A 24169-nucleotide genomic window follows, 5' to 3' on the forward strand; every position below is an offset into this window, starting at 1 on the left:
CTGTGTTGGAGATATCGGCTGCAGAGATGTGCTTTTAAATATAATGGAACTAGAATGCACTCTGCGTGTGGTACTAAAAGTGCCAAAAAACTAAAAATACATTTGAAAAACTCGACAGCAACGTTTCTTTCCAGATATCATGACTCAGTTACTGAAGATAATCCACAGACCTGGTTGTGAGCAATTTCATGTAGGAACTATTTTCTTTCTACTGACCTACACCCACCCATTGTATCACAGTAGGTGGGAAACGTCCATCTAATGCGAGCTCACCTAGCACCACTGAGCTAGCTAACCCGGTCTCTACTGCTAGCTCATCTAGCACCACTGAGCTAGCTAACCCGGTCTTTACTGCTAGCTCACCTAGCACCACTGAGCTAGCTAACCCAGTCTCACTCCTAAGTCGTCGAAATCCAGCACTTGGGCAGTGACTTGTGGCATCAGAAACAAACAGAAAAAGGTGTCCTTTAACGTCGGCATGATACCTGGCTGGTTTCCATCATAGTTTAATGTATTTTAATGTCAATGTACTTGACACAGCGTCCCAGAACATCAGCAACCAACGAACCAAGGGTACCTTGAATGTCGTATGTGGACGTGGAAAGTCCATGACCAAACATACCAAACGCCATTTAATTTAAATTTTGTGCTGTCACAATCACAGGCCTATAATCCGTGAATAGATGCATGCTTCCTTCTGCATGGTGATACAGTTGGTGGGTGTAGTTCAATAGAAAGAAAAGGTCTGTGGATTATCTTGAGTAACCAGGTCATGATGTCTGGAAAGAGACATTGCTGTTGAGTTTTTTAAATGTATCATTTGGGCACTTTAAGCACCACAAGCCAATTGTCATCTAGTGCCATTATATTAAAGAGAAGCCAAATGTCTCTATGGCCGATATCTTCAACACTCCTTCCCACTGTCCCTTTAAAAAGACTTCAGATGTGAGTAAGCAGGAGATGGTATAGAAATCAGGCAGATGTTTAGTCTACGTGAACTCCTCTTTCTCGCTTGTCAATCATTCTCTCTTTCTCCCTTCATCGACCCATCTGCATTTCTTCCGTCCTCCAGCTTCTTGTTTTCTTCCTTTCTCCCCTTGATCTTCCTCATCTTCTCGTATTTTTCCATCAGCAAGAGCCAGCCCGCATCTTTAAACAGCTGTCCCACTTTAACTAATCAAGGTCATTGTATTGAAAAATGGCATCATAAAAACCATGAAAAAGCAACAATATATCATATTTCAAACATCAAAAACATGTGTTTTAAAAAGCATAGCTGCAGCGGTACATTATCAAATTACATTACCAGTGAAGAAACTTTTCCATTTCTGCATTGATGAATCTTGTTGATAGTCTAAAGTGGAGCGAATGGCGCCAGTCCTACTCTCCTTGTCTCTTTATAGTCAAATAAATCCACAACACAATCTTGTTATTTGCATGCAGCCGTACTGTATACGCATGTGTGTGGGTTTTCAGTGTCATCACATAGCTCAAACTCAAACAGTCCAAATAAGACAAACACACATCCCAGCTTTGACTAAATCAGTCATTAAGTCAGAGATTTATCTGCCCTCTTCAGCTGCTCGAGGTTTATATTCTATGAGAAGCACATTAAAACCAAATGCTGAGATGCAGCTGATGCTCGCTGAACTTTTTAAAAGAGTGACCATAAAACAGAGCAAAGTAGACTTTTACTGGTGTTGATGTAGAACACGCTGAAGGTAGAAAATTAGTTTTAAGTAAACTGGATGAGTCATAGTGCTGTAAAGACTTGGCACAACAGTGCAGGATGTAATCACATTAGAATAAATACAGATGTAGTATGATCAAGTAAATTCTGCAAACATAATTAAGGATCGTATACTGTGCATAAAGGGTGTTTTAAAGGGAATTTATTATGCTCATTTGGGTTTTTACAAGAACATGTTCACATGTTTTAATTTAAAACAAACACCCTCTGTGTGAGACGCTCAATTTTCCTCACCAAAATCTTCCTCCCCAAAAAAGCCCAGCGTGCTCTACTTGGTTAGCATTTTCATGTCTTCTGCATCTTGGTATCTCTGCATCGTCACTGCAGCTGGAAAATAACTGAAGCGGAGAATATCAGCACTTTCTACTGTGAAAAACCACCAATAAAATCCTCTAAACACAACCTCATTTTACAGCAGGACTATGATCAGCAACCAAGATTACATGTTTCCCTGAAGTTAGCATGTTGCTACATGTAGCAGTGCACTTGCAGGTGGGGAATAACTATGTAAAGCAGCACTTTGTCCCATTAAAAGTCACCATCAAAGCTTTAAAGTACAATCGTACATGTCTCGGCAGGTGTTTGATCCAAAGTCGAGGAAAACCAAGATTAAATGTTTTCCTGATGTTAGCATGTAGCTACATGTAGCAGTGTACTTGCAGACAGGGAATGATTGTTATAGAGTTCAGCAGCACTTTCTCCTGGTAAAAATCACCAATTAAAGCTCCTAAACAAAACCAGACATGTTGCAGCAGGAATAAGATCCAGAGTAGGGGAACAATTAACAATGTTGGCAACCAAGATTACATTTTTACAATAGCATGGAGCAGATGACCATATAAAAAAATCCATCACAAGCTTACCTCAGCTCGTCTTGAAAGTAGAAAAACATTGGAAACAGAGTATTCGGCACGTCTGAATCCTGATGTTTTTGCTCACAGCAATTACTTCTTTATATGTGTGACCTATTACCTGAAATGTTAATATGAACATCTGATATTGTAACATTATATACACAACAGAAAATAAGGAAAAGCATTATGGGTGTCCTTTATATGCATAATACCACATATGTGCACCTTTCACCCCTCTCCAAATCAAGCAGCCTGGTTCAAACCAACCAATCACAGCTGACCCCTGACCCCTCAGTGTGACCTCTGACCCCGGCTGACAGTCCGGATTTGGAAGGAATGGCTTTGACAGGCTTCTGCTTCAGGCTTCAGCACACTGATACAAGAGGCCCACCAGAGTGGTGTACTTATAAACATTAAAGTGACTATAAAATGATAATTGCTGAGCTCACCATGACAGCTTAATTTGTTGCATAGACTCACATGGATATGCCAAAACACTAATATAATTACAGCTGTGTATCTTAGTCATGCCATTATTAATAACAGGTGTACACATTCAGTCATGCATACAGTAAAGGCATAGTTTATACATATTACACCTTGTAAATGTTGCGCGTATACACACACAGAAACCACACACCATCAAGACATTTGCATAAACCTCTGTTAGTCCACAAAGTGCACATATTCTGTCCAGATGCACAAGCTTGACTTCATTATGAAACATATGCCACACATATTCCCATTTGGCTTGTAGAAAATCATACTTACTGTGCTCGTATAATCGTCACATGTGGCTGAGGATCTGCCCTGACCGCTGAGCCAGATCCATCTCTGGACAGCTCCCAACTATTACGCCATGAATCAGACTGGAATTAATCTTGACCATCGGAGAGTAGAAGCATGTGATGTGAAGCCCCCGGAGACTCACAGATACTCCACCCTGCAGTTACAACTACGGCGTGTCTTTGCCTCCAGAGAAGGCCTCTCAGATGAAAGGAATTTCTGTCCTTTGAGCCGAGAGTCTGTCTCTGGACACACTGATTGTCCGCAGACTTTATCTCTGAGGTGTTCCTTCCTCTTCCTCTCATTTCTGTCATATGTGTTTTGCTCCCATTCACAACTGTGCAAATTGATGCTGTGACCAGACTGAATGCCATGTGTGGTTTGGCTGTGGGAATTTAGTTATGTGTATCCTTTTGTGTGCATGGACTTACAGTATGTGTGTGTGTGTGCATGTGTAGGCTGGAATGTGTCAATGTTTCCCCCCTTATCCTGTTCATGAATGCAGTTGTTTGGTTTATTTAATATTCATGTATACATTCCAGATTTAGAAAGGAGGCAGGATATGTATGATGGATCTGAGAACATGTCCTGGAATATTAGCAAGCTGTCTACTACTAGACACTGTGCAGCTGCGGTTTTTCCCCATTAATTGCGGATGAACTGCAGACAGCTCAGGGTGTGGTACAGTTTTACAAAATCATGACAAGATAATAAAACACAGAGCTGAATATTGTTTTTATTATAGTTAATTGCATTTCACTCCACCAGACCAGGCCCATTGAAAATCTAACACACATCTTTGCCTCTGTAGCAGATATTCTTGGTTCAAGTTGATTTTTCATTTTTTCTCCCATACTGTATGTTCTCAGCCTCAGTCTTTTAGCATGATATCACATAGAGCCATCAAGTAGACTTTTAAAACATTTTTACAGGGTTCCCACAGAGCAAAGCAAACATTAAGGGACGCTTTTGAGCCAACTTCTGCCGCTAATTTTATCTCAATTAGCTAGCTAGTTACAATTTACAATATCTGCTGGATGCAGTTGTTTCAGCCGACAAAATTTATGGTTTGTGGTTAGAAATGAGAGCCCTGCTCTTGTCTTCTGCCTCTGTCAAAGGGACTAAGAATTTTGAGTAGTAAATCTGCCACTTTTATAGTAAACTGCATTATATTCTGTGTAAGAACAGAGGCTTGAGAGATGTAGCACGAGTAACTAAGGAGGGATGAAGCCAAGCAAACATTTTCAAAGCATTTTAAAGGACCAGTGCATCAGATTTAGGGGGATCTCTTGAATATAACATTCATAATTAAGATTTCATTAGTGTATAATCACCTGTAACTAAGAACTGGTGTGTTTTTGTTAGGTTGGAATTATGGCAGGCCCCTCTTCTGCAAAGTCCCCCATGATGCACTGCCATGTTTTACAGTAGCCCAAGAATGGACAAACCTCTAGAGAGGGCCTTTCGTATTTTTGACTTACGTAAAGGCTACTGTTGGTTCTCTACACGCAGGGTGAGTATAGGAGGGGGAATTCAGTTGGTTGCGATCTGCAATCTTACCACTAGATGTCACTATATCCTTTACACTGCACCTTTAATTTGTACCATCGGGGTGATTGTGGCCTAGGAAGTAGAGTAGTCGCATACAAATTGGAAGGTCGCTGGTACGATCCCTTGCCCCTGCGCATGTCAAAGTGTCCTCAGGCAAGAAATTGCACCCCAAATTGCGTGTGAGTGTAAAGGTGCACCATGCATGGTAGTCTAGGCCAACAGTGTATGAATGGATGAATGGTGCCTGTGTTGTAAAGCGCTTTGAGTTGTCGCCAAGACTGGCAAAGTGCAATATAAATCAGATCAAATCAAATCAGATCAAACTTAATTTATATAGCACTTTTCATACATTAAAAATGCAACACAAAGTGCTTCACAAAATAAAAACATACACCAAAAAATACTACAAATATTGAAAACCCGCCCCTCCCACCCCTACATATAAACACCCACACACCCAAACACACACACACACACACACAGAGTCAATATAGTAACATGGCAGGGCACTGAATGCAGTTCATTTACCATTTACTTTAATGCGCATCTTTAAACACGGAGACGATACTACCAAACCTTCAGTAGTGGGCAGGCTCATCTTTCTGTCCCTCTCACATATTCATTCATGCAGTCTCTTCCACTATCTCTATACCCCCCCCCCCCCCCCCTTCTGTTCTCTCTTTTTTTTCTCTTCACTCTAACTCTTTACTCTGTCTTTTGTGTAAGTGAAGCCGGGGCCTCCCAGTGACATGAGCCCTGCTCCTGTAAAACTAATAATGACTGAGATTTGTGCAGGCTTAGCATTCTTTCTCCCTTTCAGCACAAGACACTGAGAATGGAGTGAAGGGAGGGGACAGGAAGGGGAGAAAGGTCTAGTGGTAAGGTGGGGGGGTGAGAGGGTGGAGGGGGTGTCCTAGTTTGAGAGGGTGCAACTTGGGAAGTTGTGAAAAAGGAAGACGGAGAGGCCCCCTTTCCCTGAAACACACCACGTGCTTTCATTTTTTTATGGGTCATTGCCACTGAAATCACACTTCATCCTCTCTAAACATATCATACAGACACAGGAGTGTACACACATGAACACACACACACACACATTCACAGACATTCAGTAATGTTCAAGTATGCGCTTCCACGCTCGTACAAATCCTGCATACCCTGTCCCTATGAAAAGTCAGGAATGTAAACATGGATATTGAACAGTTAATAGTTACATTTCATGCATGAACTCTAAGCTAGCAGTCAGCAAGTATTTCTAAACCCCACACTTAGCAAAATCATTTATTTCCCCTCCTACAATACCGCATGCAAGCAAAACATGTGAAGCAAAGCCACAGAATATAAAATATGACCCGACCGCACTTTGACACAACTCTGTCAAACTCACATAAAGATCACCAGATGTGCAGTGAGATGCAACAAGGGGGCAAGGGGGAGGTCTCACACACACTGCCCTATCTAATGCTCTCCCCTCCCTTCTCCCCCACCCCTTCTCCCCTCCTCTCTCCCAGAGACATGTGCGCACGCTGTGCCAGCAGACAGTTTCAGCTCTCAACAACTGATGCACAGACAGCTGCTGTTTCTCCCTTCCCCTGCTCCCCAAACTATTCTCCTTCTTCCGTTTCTTCCCTACACTGCCTCCATTCATCCCCCCTGTACTTTTCCCTTCCTTCCCTCTACTCTGTCATTCTGCCCTGCACTTTTCCTCAGGCGGATATAAAGGCAGGTCCCGTTGGAGGGAGAGGGCTTGTGTAATCTCTGGCTGCACATGAGCACCGGGGAGTTTTTGCTTCAGCTGGAAAGGCACCACGAACACGTAAAGGACAAACTTTGGAATAAGGAGAGGAAGAAGGATTACCTCTGAGAAAGGAAGGGAGGAGAAGGGAGGGAGTCGCAGAAAGAGTTTGGAGTTGGGGAGCAGGACACAGACCATGCCGGGATCTGTGGTGCTGCTGCTGTCCCTGTTGGTCCTGTCCACAGGAAGTGATGCCAGGAGAATCAGGAAAAGAGGACTCAACCATAAGGTGGGGCTGCTAACCTCACCTTTGACTTTTGTATACGTGCACGTATGAGTTTGTGGCTTTCGTCTCTATTTTTTATGGGTGTTTCAGAATATCCTCCAAAGTGGAAGTAGGTGAAAGCTCACAGCAGTACAGTACAATACCGGCACTGTTGCAGAGAGCTGGTTTCACACAGTGAGAGCAGTTTTGTGGCTGAGGTGAGAGGTGGTCAACTTGACCTGGTATGAGAGCTTTAATCCAGTAGTGAAAAGAAACGGTGGTGTAAATAGATTTAACCAAGTACTGTGATGAAAAAATAGTTCGACATTAAGGGAAATATGCTCACTGGTACTTCTTGCCAAGAGTTAGATGAAAAGATCAGTATCACTCTCATGTCTGTCTGGTAAAGATAAAACTAATGCCAACAGCTGACTATTTGAGCTTGGCATTAAGACTGGAAGCACAACAGATAGCTTGGCTCTATCACCTTTCAGCGCTTCTAAAGCTCAATAATTAACAGGTTATATCATGTTTGTTTAATCTGTGCAAAAGCTGTGTGTAAAAATGACATGTTGTGGTCTTACTCAAGGTTATGTGATGGACTATTTCTTTGCTGGGAGAAGTGACATCCATTTTTGGGTAGATTAAACAAACAACTTAAAATATACATGTGGTTTTTCCACCTTGGTTTTTGTATAGATTTAAAATACAGGCTTGCTATTTCCCTCTGTAAAGCTAACTGGCTTTTAACTGGATTTTGGAAAACTTGCACTTTACTGAAGTACATCCACTTTTTGCTACTTTTTAACTTGTACCGAAGGGATAGGGACATACTTTTATTCCACTACATGTATTTGACAGCTATGATTTTTAGTTGGATTACAGGTTAAGATCTTACAAGCAAAATACATAATCATATTTTAAAGGAGCTCTATACAATATTCAGAGCAAATCTATGATAATTCAGAGGTTGTCTGCACATGGCTCACAACAGGCAAGTGGCTGAGCCGGAGGCTAGCAGCTGGTGGTGTTAACAGCTAATGGTGCTAGCAGCTAATGGTGCTAACAGCGCGAACAGTGCTAATAACAGCACCCTCCCAAAATCAGCAATAATCACCTTATGAGCACAGTGCAGAGCAGCAGTGATGAGCTAGCCAGTGGGATACACACACAGGGACTTACAAGTGCATTTCCACTTACAAGGACAATTCCAGTCACAACATAAAAACACTGATCTCACGTTAATGCATCCCTAATAACTATGTAGCACTCTGAAAAGGATATTCTGCTGAGTAGCCTACTTTTGATACTGATAATACATTTACACAGGTAATGCTTTTCTATGTTTTGTACAATTTGAATGCAGGAGTTTTACTTGCGGTGGAGCAACTACATTGTGAAATTGCTTCGAGTAGACGATCTTAAAAATATCTCTACCACTGGAAAGAAACAGTTTGGGAGCTGACACTCTTTGATTTTGAAGCATGAAAGTTTTTCTGTTTTGATGAGGAGCACAAAGTGGAGTGTGCAACAGGTTGGAATAAGTCGCTGATTTTCAAGTTTCCATATGAGTAATTGAAGGGCACACAGGATGTACAACTTTTGTCTCTGTTTGCGTGTGTGTGTGTGTGTGTGTGTGTGTATGTGTGTGTGTGTGTGTTTGTAGTGGATTATCAGGGCAGGAACTGAACTTGCAGACCGGGCCCCTGCTTGTTAACTCAGCTCAGTGTAGCTGATTGATCATCTCTAACAAGGGCTCACTGTAGCGTGCTGCCTTCTCTTTCTTTTTCCCTCTCGTGCTTCAGTGTTCTCACTTTTTAACTGGTTTATGCCCTCATTGGCCTTTTTTCTCTCATTCTCTGCCTTTATCTCTCTTTCTCTCTCTCGTATGAATCAGTTCACACACTCTGCCCTGCTTTCTCCTTCCCCTCGCCCATGTGCCTCTCCCAGCACACCACCCCTCGTTTTTCCCTCTTTCAAACCTCTTTCTCTCGTCTCCTCCTGCTCTCAGGATGGGCCAAAAGCACCGTCTTGCTGGACTCTGCTTCAAAGCTGCTGTAATTGGAACATGCTGAGACGGCTGTGCAGATGGAGTTTGTCTCTTTCCCTCTGAACCTTTTCATCTCTGCATCTTTCAATCTTTCATTTTTTTAATCACATCCCCACACACATATACACACACACCCCTTTGCCTTATTCATAACACTGGCGCTATGCAGAAAGACAAATTATAGTCACTGAGTATTTCACGTAGGCACTGTGCTATGGAATACTGTGTGCTCTGTACCTGTTTTGCATTCATCTGAGTACACTAAATTTTACCAGATGTGTTTTTCTAAACTCACACTATGATCACCTGAATGTTTTATTTTATGTATTATTTTTAAAGAAGATGAGTAATCACATTACTCAATGTAGATTGGAAATGTATTATCAAAATGTAAGCAGCCATTTTGTACATGCATTATGACTATACACTTTACAATTAAAGGGACAGTTCACCCCAAAATCAAAAATGAATATTTTTCCTCCAGCTAGCTTCCAGTGAGCTAGCTAACATCGCAGCTTAACTGAGGAGGACACCATTAATGTTTACATCTCTGGCTGTCACAAGCAAAAGCTTCTCGTCCATTAGTAGATGCGCACTTCCTTCTGCGCAGTGATACAGTTGGCTGGTGTAGTTCGATAGAAAGAAAATAGTTCCTATATAAAACTGCTCACAAAAAAGGTCTGTGGATTATCTGAGTGCGAGCGCTGTGTTCACACCTGCCCAAACGAACTTAGGGAGCACATGAACTTGAGTGCGATTGAATCGATCCAAACAAGGCAGGTGTGAAAGCAGCCTACAAATGACACTGTCCTGAGCACAGGCCTCTCATCCATGAGTAGATGCACATTTCCTTCTGCCCAATGATATAGTTGGTGGGTGTAGTTCAGTAGAAAGAAAAGGTCTGTGGATTATCTTGAGAAACCGGGTCATGATGTATTGAAAGAGACATTGCTGTTGAGTTTTTCAAATGGCTTGGCACCACAAGCCAAGTACTATCTAGTTCCAGTATATTGGAGAGAAGGCAGGCACCTCTGTGGCCGATATCTCCAACACTCAACAACTCACACCAGAACAATTAAGATTGATAAATAGCACTACAGGTGAGAGGAACAAGATGAATTTTTGATTTTGTGAGGAACAGACCCTTTAATGCCAAATGTGTTCTCAGTTATGTTTTCTTTGCCTCTGTATCTTACAGTCTTTGCAGGCTTGGACTTAACTTCCTTTATCTGTCTTGTCTGTAAAGCTCCGACAAGAAAAGTATCTGTTTGACCTCTGGGTCAGCTGGTGTTTTGGTCAGAGTCATGTTCTCCATCCTCTCTCATCTAAACCTCTCCCTGCCACAAGGTTCAAAGGTCACCAGTGGTGCTTTCCTAATTTCCTCTTTGTGTTAAACAGAAGGAATGCCTGCTTAATAAAATATGGCATGATAAGGGTTAGAAGTAAGATAAAGGCATGAGAGGGTAACTTACTATCAAAGGAAATGCATTTGATGGGTTGTTGGAAAAACAGGTGGAATGGCGTGGGAAGCAGAACTCGTGCACACACACACCCTGACACACACACACACAGACCAGATTATTTAGTCTCATACAGCCATAACACAGTCTGGCTCAGACACCTGCCCGAGCATGTCGGTAAGCATGCACAATGTCAGAGGCTACCACCATAAATCTTAACAGTTTCATTTATTTGATGTGATGAGGACCTTTCTGACAGAACCTGGTATTAACACAGGGGCCCTGCAGATGCTCAAAAACACGTGTACTTCCTGTACCAGGGTTGGCTTGGCTGTTTGACTTGGCCTGGGGCCGCAGCTTAAAACAAAACAGATCCATACACTGCTTGTTCACTGATGGAAATTTGTAACTTTCAAGGAAGTTATATTTCGTACAGATAAGATTAGCTTACACCATGTAATAACCCCTAGTGCTTTTGAATACACAAAAGACGATCTATTCAAATCAAATAAGCTTGTGTTGACAGCCTGGATGTCCACAATCTCTCTGTAATGCCATCTTATCTCTCTTTAATGGCATCGTTTACACATTATTCTAATTTAGAAAGGTGTTGGGCATACTGCATACTAACTAAAGCATAGCTTCATAGCAAACATCAAAGCAGGGAGAAGGAGACAGTTAATAGCTTCCTCCCACAGGCCGTCAGGCTGCTGAACAGTCGACCAATCTTACTCTGCCTACAGCTGCTTATATGAGACTCAATTTGCATGTTTTAACTTTGGACATCTGTACTGGAGACTTTTTGTTTACAGCTTCATAGAGCCACTTCATATTACTCTTACTGTTCTATTCTTTTTACTATCTTAGTTTGCACTATTTTAACTTGTACTCCATACATCTTATTTATTGGGGCTCAGGGACTGTTGTGTTGTATAAATGTTTGTGTTCTTCTATATCGTGTTATTTATGTTGCACCGTGAGAAACTCTCTTTCATTCTGCCTTGCACAGAAATATATGATTAAAATCCCAATAAACTTGATATGATTTGTATGTTAGGCTTAAATAAGTAAGTAAAATTTTACAAAGAAGACAGTCCACAAACTGGAAATGTGCAAGTTAAATATGACAAGAATGCATTTAACAAAAACTGGCTGAGGAGATAAAGTGGGTCGTCCACTAATCGTAAGATCCGTGGTTTAATCCCCATTCCCTCTAGTCTGCATGTCAAAGCAAGATCATCAGAATGTCTAAGCTGAGTGGCAGGTGGAACCTTGTATGGTTGTCTTGACCACCAGTGTGTGAATGGGTGAATGTGACCCTGTAGTGTAAAAGCGCTTTGAGTAGTCAGGAGACTAGAAAGGTGCTGTACAAGTGCAAGTCCATGTATGAGATGTGTCTTAGCTCACAGATGCAGATGGAGATGAGATGGAGGAGGGTGGGAGTGCTTCGGCAGAAACACAAGCAGAAGCAGCAGTTGAAATGAACAAAGAAACGAACGAAACGAAAGAAAACCCCGTGTGCACAGTGCCGTTTATAATTGTCCGTCAGAAAAATGCGGCCCTCGCTCTTGTGTGCTCACCTGTGTGTGTGTGTGTGTGTGTGTGTGTGTGTGTGTGTGTGTGCGCGCATCGGGACCGAACTCCGCTGTGCATGGTACAGAGAGCAGAGGAGGATTGTAAAGGTGCGACCATGTAGAGACAGAAATGACATGCAATCGTGTAAACAATATAAGTCATCACGTTATAAGGTGAAACATTTCACCGTAAAACACAATAAATAGTATATTGTTATGTTATTATATGAAGCGTCTGTCGCACAAAATAATATAATTTTAGTTTCTGAAGAGATCAGACGGAGCCCTCTCCTCCCCTGTTATATGCTTTACACACAAGTGTGTGAATTGACCTGGATATGAAGTGTCCATATAGCACCAAATAATATAACGGTAGTTTCTAAACAGCTAAGATGAAAAAACTAAAAATAAATCAGCAATCACATTGCAATGGTGATGCTCTAATGATATTGTGCAGCCTTAAATTGAATTGAATTCTATGCTTCATCATAGAAAAATAACCAGTTTTCAGATTGGATTTATGACCCCTGGACCATTTTTGCACTGCATAGGAGTGAGCCCCATCAAGTTGTTGGAAGTAACTAAGTAACTTCTACTTTAAGTACATTTTAAACAAACTACTTTTTACTTTTACTTGAGTAGATTTTTAGATGGGTAGCTTTACTTGTACTTAAGTAGAATTTCATCAAAGGTACTTTTACTTGAGTAGAATTTTTCAGTACTTTTTCCACCTCTGGTAATTTGTTGCTAGTGCAACATGGAAACAAGGCCCAGTTCGGCAGTGTTACATATAGACTGTAAATACAGGCAGTGTCATATCACACAATAACTACTATTTCACACTGTTCCTATGTAGACAAAGAAAGCTGCATAATCAGGAGAATTGCATCTACATTTTGGTATCTGACTATTCTGTGCAAACTTGAATATGTACATTTTGGGAGACCGGCTCTCTGTAAAGACGGGAGTTACCATAGATTAGTATTGGGTTCATCCAGTTTACCGATAGTTCCATGAACTGGTGTGTGCAGCTGTAAGCAGGACTAATCCCAGTCAGATGATGCGAGCCTGCTGGTCAGAAGCACATTACTGGACTGGAGCAGATTTCCACTCAGTACGACGGATACACACACAAACCAGAATTACAAACTCATTTCCACGTCAACTGCTGCTTTACTTTTTTCACCTGGAGCCTCTCATGTTAAAGACGTTCCTTTTATATGGCATCAGAGAGACTTTTTATTATCATTAATGACAGAGAGAAAACTGAGTCTGAGTCTGTGAGACCACAGACATGTTTGTGTTCATAACTCTGCATACCAAAGTACAGATACAGCTGTATGCAGCTGTGCTACATGGAGAATAGCGGAGTAACACAGTTGACGAGTTTTGGGGACTTCTATCATGGCCATCCCTGCTACCTCAGGCTATGACTGACAGGTAGCAGACACTATACCAGACTGTTTTCCCAACACTATTAGCTGAATTCACAGTTGCTTTACCCCCATCCTGTCGTGTAAACCAAGCCTCACACGGGTTCAGTCTGTTCGTCTGGACTTCAAGGTTACACATCACCACTCTGCCATTATGTTCACAGTTCAAGGGCTGCTTGTCACAGCTGTGCATCTACCTGTTTGTCTGTCATCATGTCTTTCAATCAGTCACTGAAACTCATTTCCCACTGATTTACAGGCTGTCTGTTTGCCTCACAGTTTCGCTCGCTGTGTCTCTGTCTATCTGCACGTCTGTCGATCTTTATGTCAAACTGACTGCTCTTATTGAGACAGGAAATGAGTCCTGACAATCCAAAAGCTAACCAGATGTGTGCTGTGGGCTACTTCATTAAGTAGACATGGGAGATCTGGCACATTTGAGTTGACACTTATAGGAAAGAACAGAGCTTTTCACAAACTGTATGTGTGCACAACCTTGACCCTGCAGTACTGTATGTTTATATATCTGAGACTGGGTGTGTGTCTGTATGCCTGTGCATACATGCATGCATCCTTGTGCAAAGGAAGCAGAAAATCACAGTATCTGTCTGAGATCTCTGTGTGGAACCATGAACAGTCTGATCTCAGTACAGTTATGGAGCCAGACAGGGTCTCCAGTGGCTTTCCACAACAAACTCCCCCTAAACCACAGAGCAAGAGCACTAAAAAAGAAACAGGCAAAGACAGACTGAACGAGAGCAGTTTGAGATCATTCCTGCAGCCACCATCATGCCACTGCTTTTCAACACCAAAGAGATCAAGGCGAACGAAACAAAAAAAACCAAAGGAAGCGAGATAGTGAGAGTATTTCAGACAGGGGGGGGGGGGACATGCCCACAGATAGACATGAACATCCCACACGGGCCCGCTGGCAGTGTCTCTACAGGAGAGCTGCACAGCAGACAGGAGTGTAAATAAACATTGTGGAACATCAGAGAGATGTGCGCAGGATTGTGTGATAGAGCTCAGGATGTAGAGCAAGGCGGCCCTTCTGGCACACAAAGATATGAAGGCTGCCAAAGAAGACAAAAGAGGAGCCCTGAGAACGAAGCAGTTACAGTAAGAGCTGAATGACACGCAGGCAAAAGTACAGTAAAAGAGGAAAAGTCTAAGACTCAAGGATCAAAACACATATTAAAAGATTAATGGCTTTTGCAGTGTACAGTATTCATGTGTACAAGAAAATTCACACTTTACACACGCAAGCACACGCCGTCACATAAACAGGAAGGACACATTGACCTTTTGTAGGAGACGTTTGCAGGAGACTCGAGGAGCAGATCGGATATGAGACAAGAGGAGTAAGGGCAGTAGTCATTATGTCATTATCCAATCACAGCTGATTTTGTAGTCCTCATTCATACATCTAATTGTACCAGGAGATGTTAAGAAGCACTGTGGCTCCACTTACCTCCTGAGAGACATGAATGAAGAGTCTGAGTCTGAGTGAGTGGGGGCACGCACAAGAAGAAGTAACTGTAAAAAGACTTGAGTGATTAGATTTCATTTTTCAGTAGCACAAAGGAAAACATATCAGACATATAAGTGTTTAATTTTGTCTTAAAGGGAAGCTCAAAACAATTTTATGTACATTTTAGGCATACGTCTGCTTACAGGTCTTTTTGGGCATCATTTTCAACATTATAAACACACCAGAAAACAGGGTTAGTAACCAACAGAAAGCAGCATGTAGGCCAGGTAGTTACTTGGCTGTTGCTTTTATAGTCTCTTTATTAACTAACCTGGAACGATGTTCAAGTGCTGCTTTGACAGAGACGGATGAACTCTATCACTGAGATGACAAAGAGTTGCAGAAGATGTTACAGATGGTAGTACCAGAAAAGGGGCAAAAACTTTGCATGTCCACCAGGTTGTCATTTTTCCATCACTGCCAATCAGAGGTGGAGTCAGTAAATACCCGTGACTACTGCATGGTCATTTGTCCTGGGAATGACTGTCGATTGTAACCTTTGCCATGACAGACAAAAGCCAGATGTTAGTCAGTGCTAATGACTTTTTTGTCCAGTGGGAAAGGGCTTAGGCCTTTTTAGCCTCCAAAATTTCTGGGGGTGTGGAGTTAGACCCTCAGACATCAATAACCTGCTCCTCGTCTCTGCACGAGGATAGCCTCTTGAGGCTAAATCAAATGCTACTCTCAGCAGTCAAGTTGCACTGAGAGTACTATAGGGACCAGGTTTTGAAAGATAGACTATTGCATGCAAAAAAGATGATATCTCTGGCTCTGTTGAATTGACTGCCCATCATGACTCTGACAATTTTAAGGGAGGGACATGCTAACTCAGTGGAATACTCTTTTAAGACAAACCAGCTTTACAAGAACTTCACTCTTTGGGCACTTGGAGGCAGCGCAGAAAGTTGTAAGCACAACACTGACATATCGTCATCTTTTAAAATTATATAGCAGACTTGTTAACAATCAGTGGCTTATTTACCAGGCCCTGAGGAACACTGCTCAGCCTTACCTCCAAGTTTCCCAGTACCCACTCACTGCCACTGTGAAAATTGAAGGCCAGTGCAGCAATAAAAAGTCACAGCAGCCCAAAAGGCATTTTCTGCATTGACCACCACTGTAAAAAAAAAAAAAGACATCTGTAAAGAGACATCTCAAACTGCAAACAAGGCTTCTCTTATAAAATTTTGATACATAGGGATGCAACTTATGCTCTTTCCTTGAGCTGACAAAAGTACTTCAAAAATCTGTGATTCATCACAATGTAAAGTCTATGAGCCAAGCGGGAACTCGAGGGCCAGGCCAGCAGAAGAAACACCAGAAACTGTTTTGGCATATACGCCAGGGAAGCCAATCCTGATACCTAGTTATTATCATACATCTATGTTATTTGCCGGACTTACACTATAGCATATCACCACTCAGTACCATATTGCAGATACTGTATACACACACACACATACACACACACACACACACAGAGAGAGAAAGAGAGCCTCTGACATTCCAGTTGTTCCTTTTATTTGGCACCAGAGAGATTTTCCACATATCTCAAACAACAGAACCGGAATTCATAGCAAATCCTGTCTGAGAATGTGAAGCATCTGGAATGTTTGTTTACTTCACTCTGCAAACAAAGTACAGATACAGTCATTATGGAACTGACAAATTCATTTAAAATTGCTAAATTCTTTAATCATTTGGAGTTGTGTTTCACGCCATCTAATGACTGTAAATCCATTTTCACTCTCATTTTAGCTCTGTTTTGGTCCCCACCAGCTTCTGGAAAAATATATGGATCTTAAGGAGTTAAATATTCCACTATGCTCGCTAGCTTGTTGCTAACTTTGTCACAGCCCCAGAGCTTATTTGCTGAAAATAGCTGGCTGTCTGGAAATGATGATGAGGAGAGCAGTGAGACTTTTAAAACCAAAACAATGAGCTGAAAGATGCTGAAAATCTCTGTAAAGCTGAGGGGAACTGTAGTGTCAAGTGAAGTGACTATAAGTGGCACCTTTTACATTACACACAGTCATTTGATCCATTGGTAATATAAATATATTGATTAGAGAATCTTTAAATGGGAAAAATCCAATCAATCTGAACAAGACTTTAGTACCAACTTTCTAAACTGATACCATTTTCGAAATTCATAGCTACAGACCCTTTTCAACTAGTGATCAAAAATTATTGAAATTTGAAACCTAGCCCTGCAAGCAGTGTACAAACAAAACTTTAACTATTTATAGTAACATGAAGAACCAAAGTAACTCTTACACAGTCCAACTATAAGTGCCACACATTGCCCCATCCATCCCTCCATGGTGTGAATCCCCCATCCCACCTCCCAAAGGGCCATCCACCCGCTAAGCTCTAAGCTGCCAGAACGAATTAATGTGTGTTTAAAGTGAACACACATACAGTGTGTGTGATACCACCATCAGCACCAAACATTTGCTTTCGTTTTTCCGGTTGGTTTGTAAGAGCGTTCAGCAAGCCTGCCAAATAAACAGCACAGTTTTAATGACCGTGTGCAACCCACAAGCTGATTATCTAATTACTAATCTAGTGAGGAGAAAAACACCCATCTCCCTCTCTGTCTCTCTGTCTCTCCGGGACATCCTCCCAAATGAATGGCTAAGACAGGAAAGTCTCAGAATCACCCACGCGACTGAAAAGATATAAATTCAGAAGAATCTTAAGCTCTCTGGTTGTTTTCCATCACACAGCATGTGTTCCTCTGACTAACAACTCTGCAGAAATAAAACTGGAGGCAGAGCCATAATGATGGTATAACAAAGGATGAGATAACCAGCTACATAACTTCCATGTGCAGGAGAAGCTCAGAGAGTTCAAAGGTAACCACAAACCACCCCACCAAGTGCCTATAATAAAATATATCCTTACATTGTTCCTGCTATTTTCCTGTGGTTGTTATAAAAGTGATGTCAGAACAGTCAGTAAACAGCGTTTACGGCAACAGCCTTGCTTATAGCTGTATGGAGCAGTAAGAATAAAGGAGTGGAGTGATGTGGAAACCTGATCACACTGTAACTTGTCATACAAAAGCAAATACAGTGTATGAGAAAGTATGAGAGTTAATGTTTAGTCGAAGGCAGCTGTGCTTCTTGGGATTTGTTGTAATATTCCCCATGTGTACATAACACAGAACAATGAATAGCTGTTTATACTGCGGCACAAAACTTGATATTTGATACCAGCAGTGTGAAAGCGTGTAAACCCATACATACCCACACCAATGAGCAGGATTCAATAAAGAGCTGCAACTTGGTAAAAGCTATTAAACCACAGAAAACATGGCTTTGATACAAATCTCATTATGCATAGCATGCAAGAGCAGATCCTCTTAGCAACAGTGTGAGAGTGTTGCTGTTTGTGTACACATGAATATGTGCACGTAGGCCTACCCTTAATGTTGTCAGAGTGTGTGAAGTGTGTCTTTGCTTGGCTCAAGGTCCTGTGGCCTACTTTCCCCCTCTTAGAATCACCAGGGAAGTGTTTGTTCCCACAGTGAATCACCTTCGCAATCCAGGTCAAGACGTTAGCAGGCAGGCATGCATACTAAGGCCAGAGATTTTAGTGTCTCTGCTGTAGCTCTGATGTGCTGAGTGAGAATCATTGCTGCCCTCTGGTGGTTATAAAGTGTAATCAATGTGCAGTTCTACAGCCATACTGTTAACACCCAGTGAAAGTGGATGGAAAGTTGTTGTTTTTTTCAGTTTGGAACCAAATAAGTAATTTAATTTCTTATCAAGTGGCATTCACAAACAACAGTCGTGATGCTTAGTAAGACACTAACATCTTCTTACCTTCCAAAATGACCCCATATCTACATGACATCACCAAGTGAGGAAGTACAATCCTATCTATGTATAGAATTTGATTTTGTTGTTGTTTTGTTGTTAAAGTGTATGCTTAATTTTTCAGTTAATCTTAACGTCTACCAGAACAACCACATCTACATTCTCCTGAATTCATTGGACATTTGTCTCTTTTCTCTGTCCCACAGGACTATGAGTACCCCAACCACCCCCAGTCCACACAGCACCAGAAGAATGACCGGTGTCCACCGCCACCCCAGATGCTGCCAGAAAGAGCCTGTGAGGTGCCGGGCTGCCGCTCAGACTCAGAGTGTGAGCGCCATAAACGCTGCTGCTACAATGGATGCATCTACGCCTGCCTGGAGTCTGTCCAGCCTCCACCAGGTCAGCAAAGCCAGCAGACAGATGGTTGCACACACACTCACACAGTCATGTTTTGGGCTTAAACTACGTAGAAATTAGTCAGTTTTTTTGTTTCCCTCTACAAAGTGCTGTTAGTGTTTTGATGGCTGTGGCTCTGTGTTTTCTGAACAGTGTTGGACTGGCTGGTGCAGCCCAAGCCTCGGTGGTTGGGGGGCAATGGCTGGCTATTAGATGGCCCTGAGGAGGTCCTGCAGGGTGAGTGCAAACACCTGACCAGTCACTGAGGTCAGACAAAACACTTGTAGCTCCAGATGGTCAGCTTGCATGACTTTAAAAAAAACTGCTAACCTAATTGAAATTCTCAACAGTCACAATGCATCTTAGCCTTCACAAATCCTTTGAATGCTAATGCAATCCAGCCTTTGCTCAGTGAGAAGGAGCAAATTAATTCAGCACATTTTGGTTTGATTTCACCAAAGTTCTACCCTCCTGTTCTGTGTGTTCTGGTGACATGTATTTCTGGATTATTTAATAGGGGTACATCGATATAGGCCAAACATTGGTATCGGCCAATATTTGATGACATTCACCAACTGCAGTGACCAATGGTTTTCTGTTGGGGTCCAATGAATTTTGCACAGAATAAAAAGCAGGGCGTGAGAATAACAGAGTCCCGTCCCTTCCCTGGGACGCCATCTGAATGAAATGACACAGTAAAACAAAAACAAAAAGGTGTTGATATTGGCCGATATCGGACCGTTGTGATGATGAGGGAGTGGACTGACGGAGCTGTCCGTTTACTGGTCAATCTATGTCCTAAGAGATAGGGTAAGGAGCTCAGACATTCTGAGGGAGCTCGGAGTAGAGCCACTGCTCCTCCTTTGCGTCGAAAAGGGTCAGTTGAAGTGGTTCGGGTATCTGATCAGGATGCCTCCTGGTTGCCTTCTGTTAGAGGTGTTTCGGGCACCTCCCACTGGTAGGAGGCCCCTGTGTAGATCCAGAACGCTCTTTAAGGATTACATATCTCATCTGGCCTGGAAATGCCCTGGGGTCCCCCAGAAGAAGCTGGAAACCATTGCTGGGGAGAGGGATGTTTAGGGTGCTTTGCTTGGCCTGCTGCTCCCGCGACCTGGCTGGAAAATGGATGGTGTTGTGGAATAAAGAGACTCAAAACACATAGGACTGGACATTTGAGAGTTTACTTGTGAGAAAGCCAAAGCATTGGTACATCAATTTATAGTGTCGGACAAACAAGCAGTAAGCTTTCCCATATACAAAAGGTGCTTCCTGTCACTTAAGCTGCTGTTTCCTGTCATTTAGATAACCGGTTCTAGGAAGCACTTGCGTCTCCTCACCTACCCAAATTTGGATGTATGTCAGGTCATCTACACCATAATGGATGGATGGATATTGGCAGGAGGAGAAGAAGTTAGTGTTAGCTGTTAGCCACTACTGGAACTAACAGCTTCCAGAGCTTGCACTGGGTTACATTTTGAATTGTGCAAGCTCTACCAAGTAAAAATGAGTATTGGGCAAATAAAATTAAAATGTTATCATGATGTGTTTAAATTTAATCTTATAAAATTTTGTTTTTGAAGAGAGACTTGAATAAATACAGGTATTTGAAAGAGAAATTTGTTGATGTTTATTCAGCAAAATAAAATAGATATAAGACAGGGAATTACTATATGTTATATACTGTAAAAGGGCTTTTGAAGTAGTTATTGTAAAAAACATCTTTTTCATGTGACAGTTATAAGGTTATTTCATAAATTTATATGATTGACATTGTGCTCATTGAAAGGTAGTGTAATGACTTGCTGAATGACTTTAAAACATTTCAGTTATTTTTTTATAATGATTTTTCCCCTCTAGCATAAAAGGGATAATAAATACATAACAAGAAAACATTGCTATTGGTATCAGCTATCAGCCAAATCATTATTTTCATTTGCCCTGAATTAGTGTATCCCTATTTTTTTGTCTTGCAGTAGTTCAACTATGTGATGTTTTCAGTACATAAGCCGTAAATGTCACATTTTTGAGTCCATCCTTTCAGATCAAAACAGGAAATGCAAAGAGGAAAATAAATCAATTTCTCTGCCGTCAATAGTTTTAGTAGACTCCAGTCAAAATGCATCCACAGGATCCATTACAGCCTGGCGTTATTCTTGTGTTCCCCTCAAATGGAAAAACTGCCAGTCTGCTATTCTTCAGTCAATATAAAATGTTCGTGTAGGTTTTCTAAGGTTTGCACAATTGGCATGCTGGTATTCTGAGTGGGAAATGTAGACGCAGACATGACAGGTTGAGGGAGGACAAGAGAGCAAAACAACCAAAAAAATGTACCAACCACAAAATGACCCTGGTGTGTATTTCATGTTTGTGATTTCTTCTGATACACAGTATATTTTCTGCCCACCAGCTGAGGCCTGCAGCACAACTGAGGACGGAGACGAGCCTCTTCACTGTCCTACAGGCTACGAGTGCCACATCATCAACCCAGGAAACCCTGCCGCTGGCATCCCTAACCGGGGACAGTGCATCAAGCAACGTGGCAACTCCGGTATAGTTAGCACCTCTGGCAATTAAAATAGATTGGCCATGTGATCTCATATCTTATTTTAGTTTTGCAACTAACCTCCGGCTTGTCTGATTTAAAGGCAAGTTTGTGCTTCTATAAAGTGCCAAGAGACAGGGGCAGGATGCTGGGCTTTGCCAGCAGCTGGCTTGATATCTCTTGGCAGATTACAGCCTGTCAGGTGCCAAGTTCCTCCTATTAAAAAGATCTAAAAATACACAAATTTAAGCGACCTGACAACTCAGTAGATTGCCTCAACTTGTGATCAGTGGCCGAAGCTGTTGGCAGGAATACTCCTTGAATGATTTAATCCAAAGAACATAAAGTTTTTACTTTGTGAGCAAGATTTCAAAGTGCAGTGTGTATGATGTGGAGATCAGATGTCAAGCTTTTATCTTGTTTTTCATGTTGGCTATTTTATTGACAGATGGACGTGGTCTGAGGCACAAATACTTCAAGGACTACAAGGACTACTTAGGTAAGTGAGGTAATGTGGACAAGCTGAAACCCTTTACTGTTACTGATTCAGAAATAGTGCCTGACATGATGATGGCTCTATCACTGACAGGTACCAGTTCAAACAATGCAGTGGGCTACGAAAAACATCATCACAAGCACCTGGGATGAAGTACGTTTTCTGCCACCTTTGAACCATGATGTCATTTAAAACCAAATACCTCTGCACCTTTAGACAAAACCTTATGTTTTCTGTTGTATGTGCTCCCAGATCAACCTGACCTCAGCCTCAGCTACGACCATAACACAACCTCAGACATCAGCCCGGTCCTGTTTGATCTGCTCTCATCACATCTGAACCAGGATCAGATCTGACCTTTTTTTTATTACCAGACCTACAGCTGCTACCTCCTCTTTGCAAAGCCCTGTCCTCAGCCACGAAGTCCTTTGGGAGACAAGTCTGACATACCTACAGAACACAGCCAAAGAAATAATTGCTTTTATTTTTTGTCTCTGTCTGGTGTCTGTGAGAGGACGGGGGATTGGGTGTTAATGGTGAAACAGAGGAGAGGAGAGCAGGGTGTGCACCAAAGTTTTTTTCATTTCTTTACAACACTCTCCCTCCTACGGCTCATTCTTATTCTCACACACACTCTCTCTCTAACCTTAAGGCTGGTCAGCTGAGAAATTGAGACCATGTGGCTGCGTTACTCATTCTGTCTCTCTCCTTCTCAGAAGGACGGTGCTTGAATTTCCTGATCCGAAATCTGGAAAGTTTTATAGACAAATTGCAAGACTTCCAGCTGCAGTGGTTCTCATCGTTGAATCATATCCAAAGGTGGTTTCAAATTCAAACTCTAATAAACAAACGAATGCCATATAAGGGTGTGAATTGTGCAACAGCTGTAGATTAGTTCCAGCCAACAGATGCGGACCGTGACTTTATTGGTATGAAAAACAAAAGAAAATAAGATAACATTGTTTACTGAAGAGGTTAATTTAAGAGAGATTTAAAGGGATATTCCACCTGTACAGGAGGAAACTATTAACAACTTTTAAACTTTAAAATTTTGATGCTTAAAGGACTGATTTGGGTTGGATTATCCCTTTAAAGTTAACTCTGTTTATATTATATTAGAATAATATCATTAATTTCCTGAAATAATTCAATTTAAAAAGTCGTACAACAAATACCTACCGCTGCGGTATGATTGCTCAAATGTTTCATAATTTTCAATGATCATACTTTCAAAATAAAAGTCTGTTGCAGTGCTGACATGATAATAAAAAGGGCTTTTTTCGCAGAGCAGATATTTAAAACTGGTCAAAACATCTGTGTTTCTCTCAAACTCAACTTGCTTCAGTCAGCTGTTCGAACTGTTCGAGGTTGTCTCTGTTATCAATTCAAATGGTGCTCAGTTTCATTGCTGCCTATAATAACAGGAGAATAAGCTGGTCACATTATAAGCTGCAGGTGTTAAACAACAAGTTGTAATCATTCTCTATGTGCAGAGCTAAAGTGGTGTCTGTATGTTGCTATCTGACTGGTGCTGTAATGTTGCCTTGTTTAAATAAACCACATTTGTTAAAGTCAGTCTGAGTTTTGTGATGTTGTGTGTTTTCTGCCGGTGAGCTTAAGATTCAGTTACACATTATCACCAAATAACATGTTAAAGACTTCTCTTTCTGCTGAGTAAAATGTTCTTTCTGATCTTATCCTGTTTTGTCATTATTTTTTAGTGTTAGATTTAGGCGAAACAAACATAAGACGAGTACAGTGTTTAGTCTCCATTTGTAGTAGTTACTAAATAAGGCCTAGAGACCTCAGGGAGTCTTTCTGACGGTTTTAGGATATACCCAGCAAAATGAAAAATGGTTTAATTTCACCATAATTTCACTGCCTAGAAGTAAGCACAAAGATAAATGTGAAAGAAAGAT

General features: G+C 41.6%; 1 protein-coding gene across 1 annotated transcript; it reads left to right on the top strand.

The window, feature by feature from the left end:
- The first annotated feature begins 6456 nt into the window (after positions 1-6456).
- Positions 6457-23819, top strand: wfdc1 (WAP four-disulfide core domain 1). The gene is made up of 7 exons (XM_050074181.1): positions 6457-6965; positions 19020-19215; positions 19366-19449; positions 21620-21760; positions 22203-22253; positions 22344-22403; positions 22503-23819. The coding sequence occupies exons 1-6, from the start codon at positions 6873-6875 to the stop codon at positions 22400-22402; spliced, it is 624 nt and encodes a 207-aa protein (XP_049930138.1). The 5' UTR covers positions 6457-6872; the 3' UTR covers position 22403; positions 22503-23819.
- The last annotated feature ends 350 nt before the right edge of the window (positions 23820-24169 follow it).

This window comes from Epinephelus moara, chromosome 20 (genome assembly GCF_006386435.1).
Source record: "Epinephelus moara isolate mb chromosome 20, YSFRI_EMoa_1.0, whole genome shotgun sequence".
Taxonomy (NCBI): Eukaryota; Metazoa; Chordata; class Actinopteri; order Perciformes; family Serranidae; genus Epinephelus; species Epinephelus moara.

Coding starts and splice junctions, on each gene's coding strand:
- wfdc1 (XM_050074181.1), top strand. CDS start 6,873: ATGCCGGGATCTGTGGTGCTGCTGCTGTCCCTGTTGGTCCTGTCCACA. Junction 6,966..19,019: donor AAAGAGGACTCAACCATAAG/GTGGGGCTGCTA, acceptor TCTGTCCCACAG/GACTATGAGTACCCCAACCA. Junction 19,216..19,365: donor GTCTGTCCAGCCTCCACCAG/GTCAGCAAAGCC, acceptor TTTTCTGAACAG/TGTTGGACTGGCTGGTGCAG.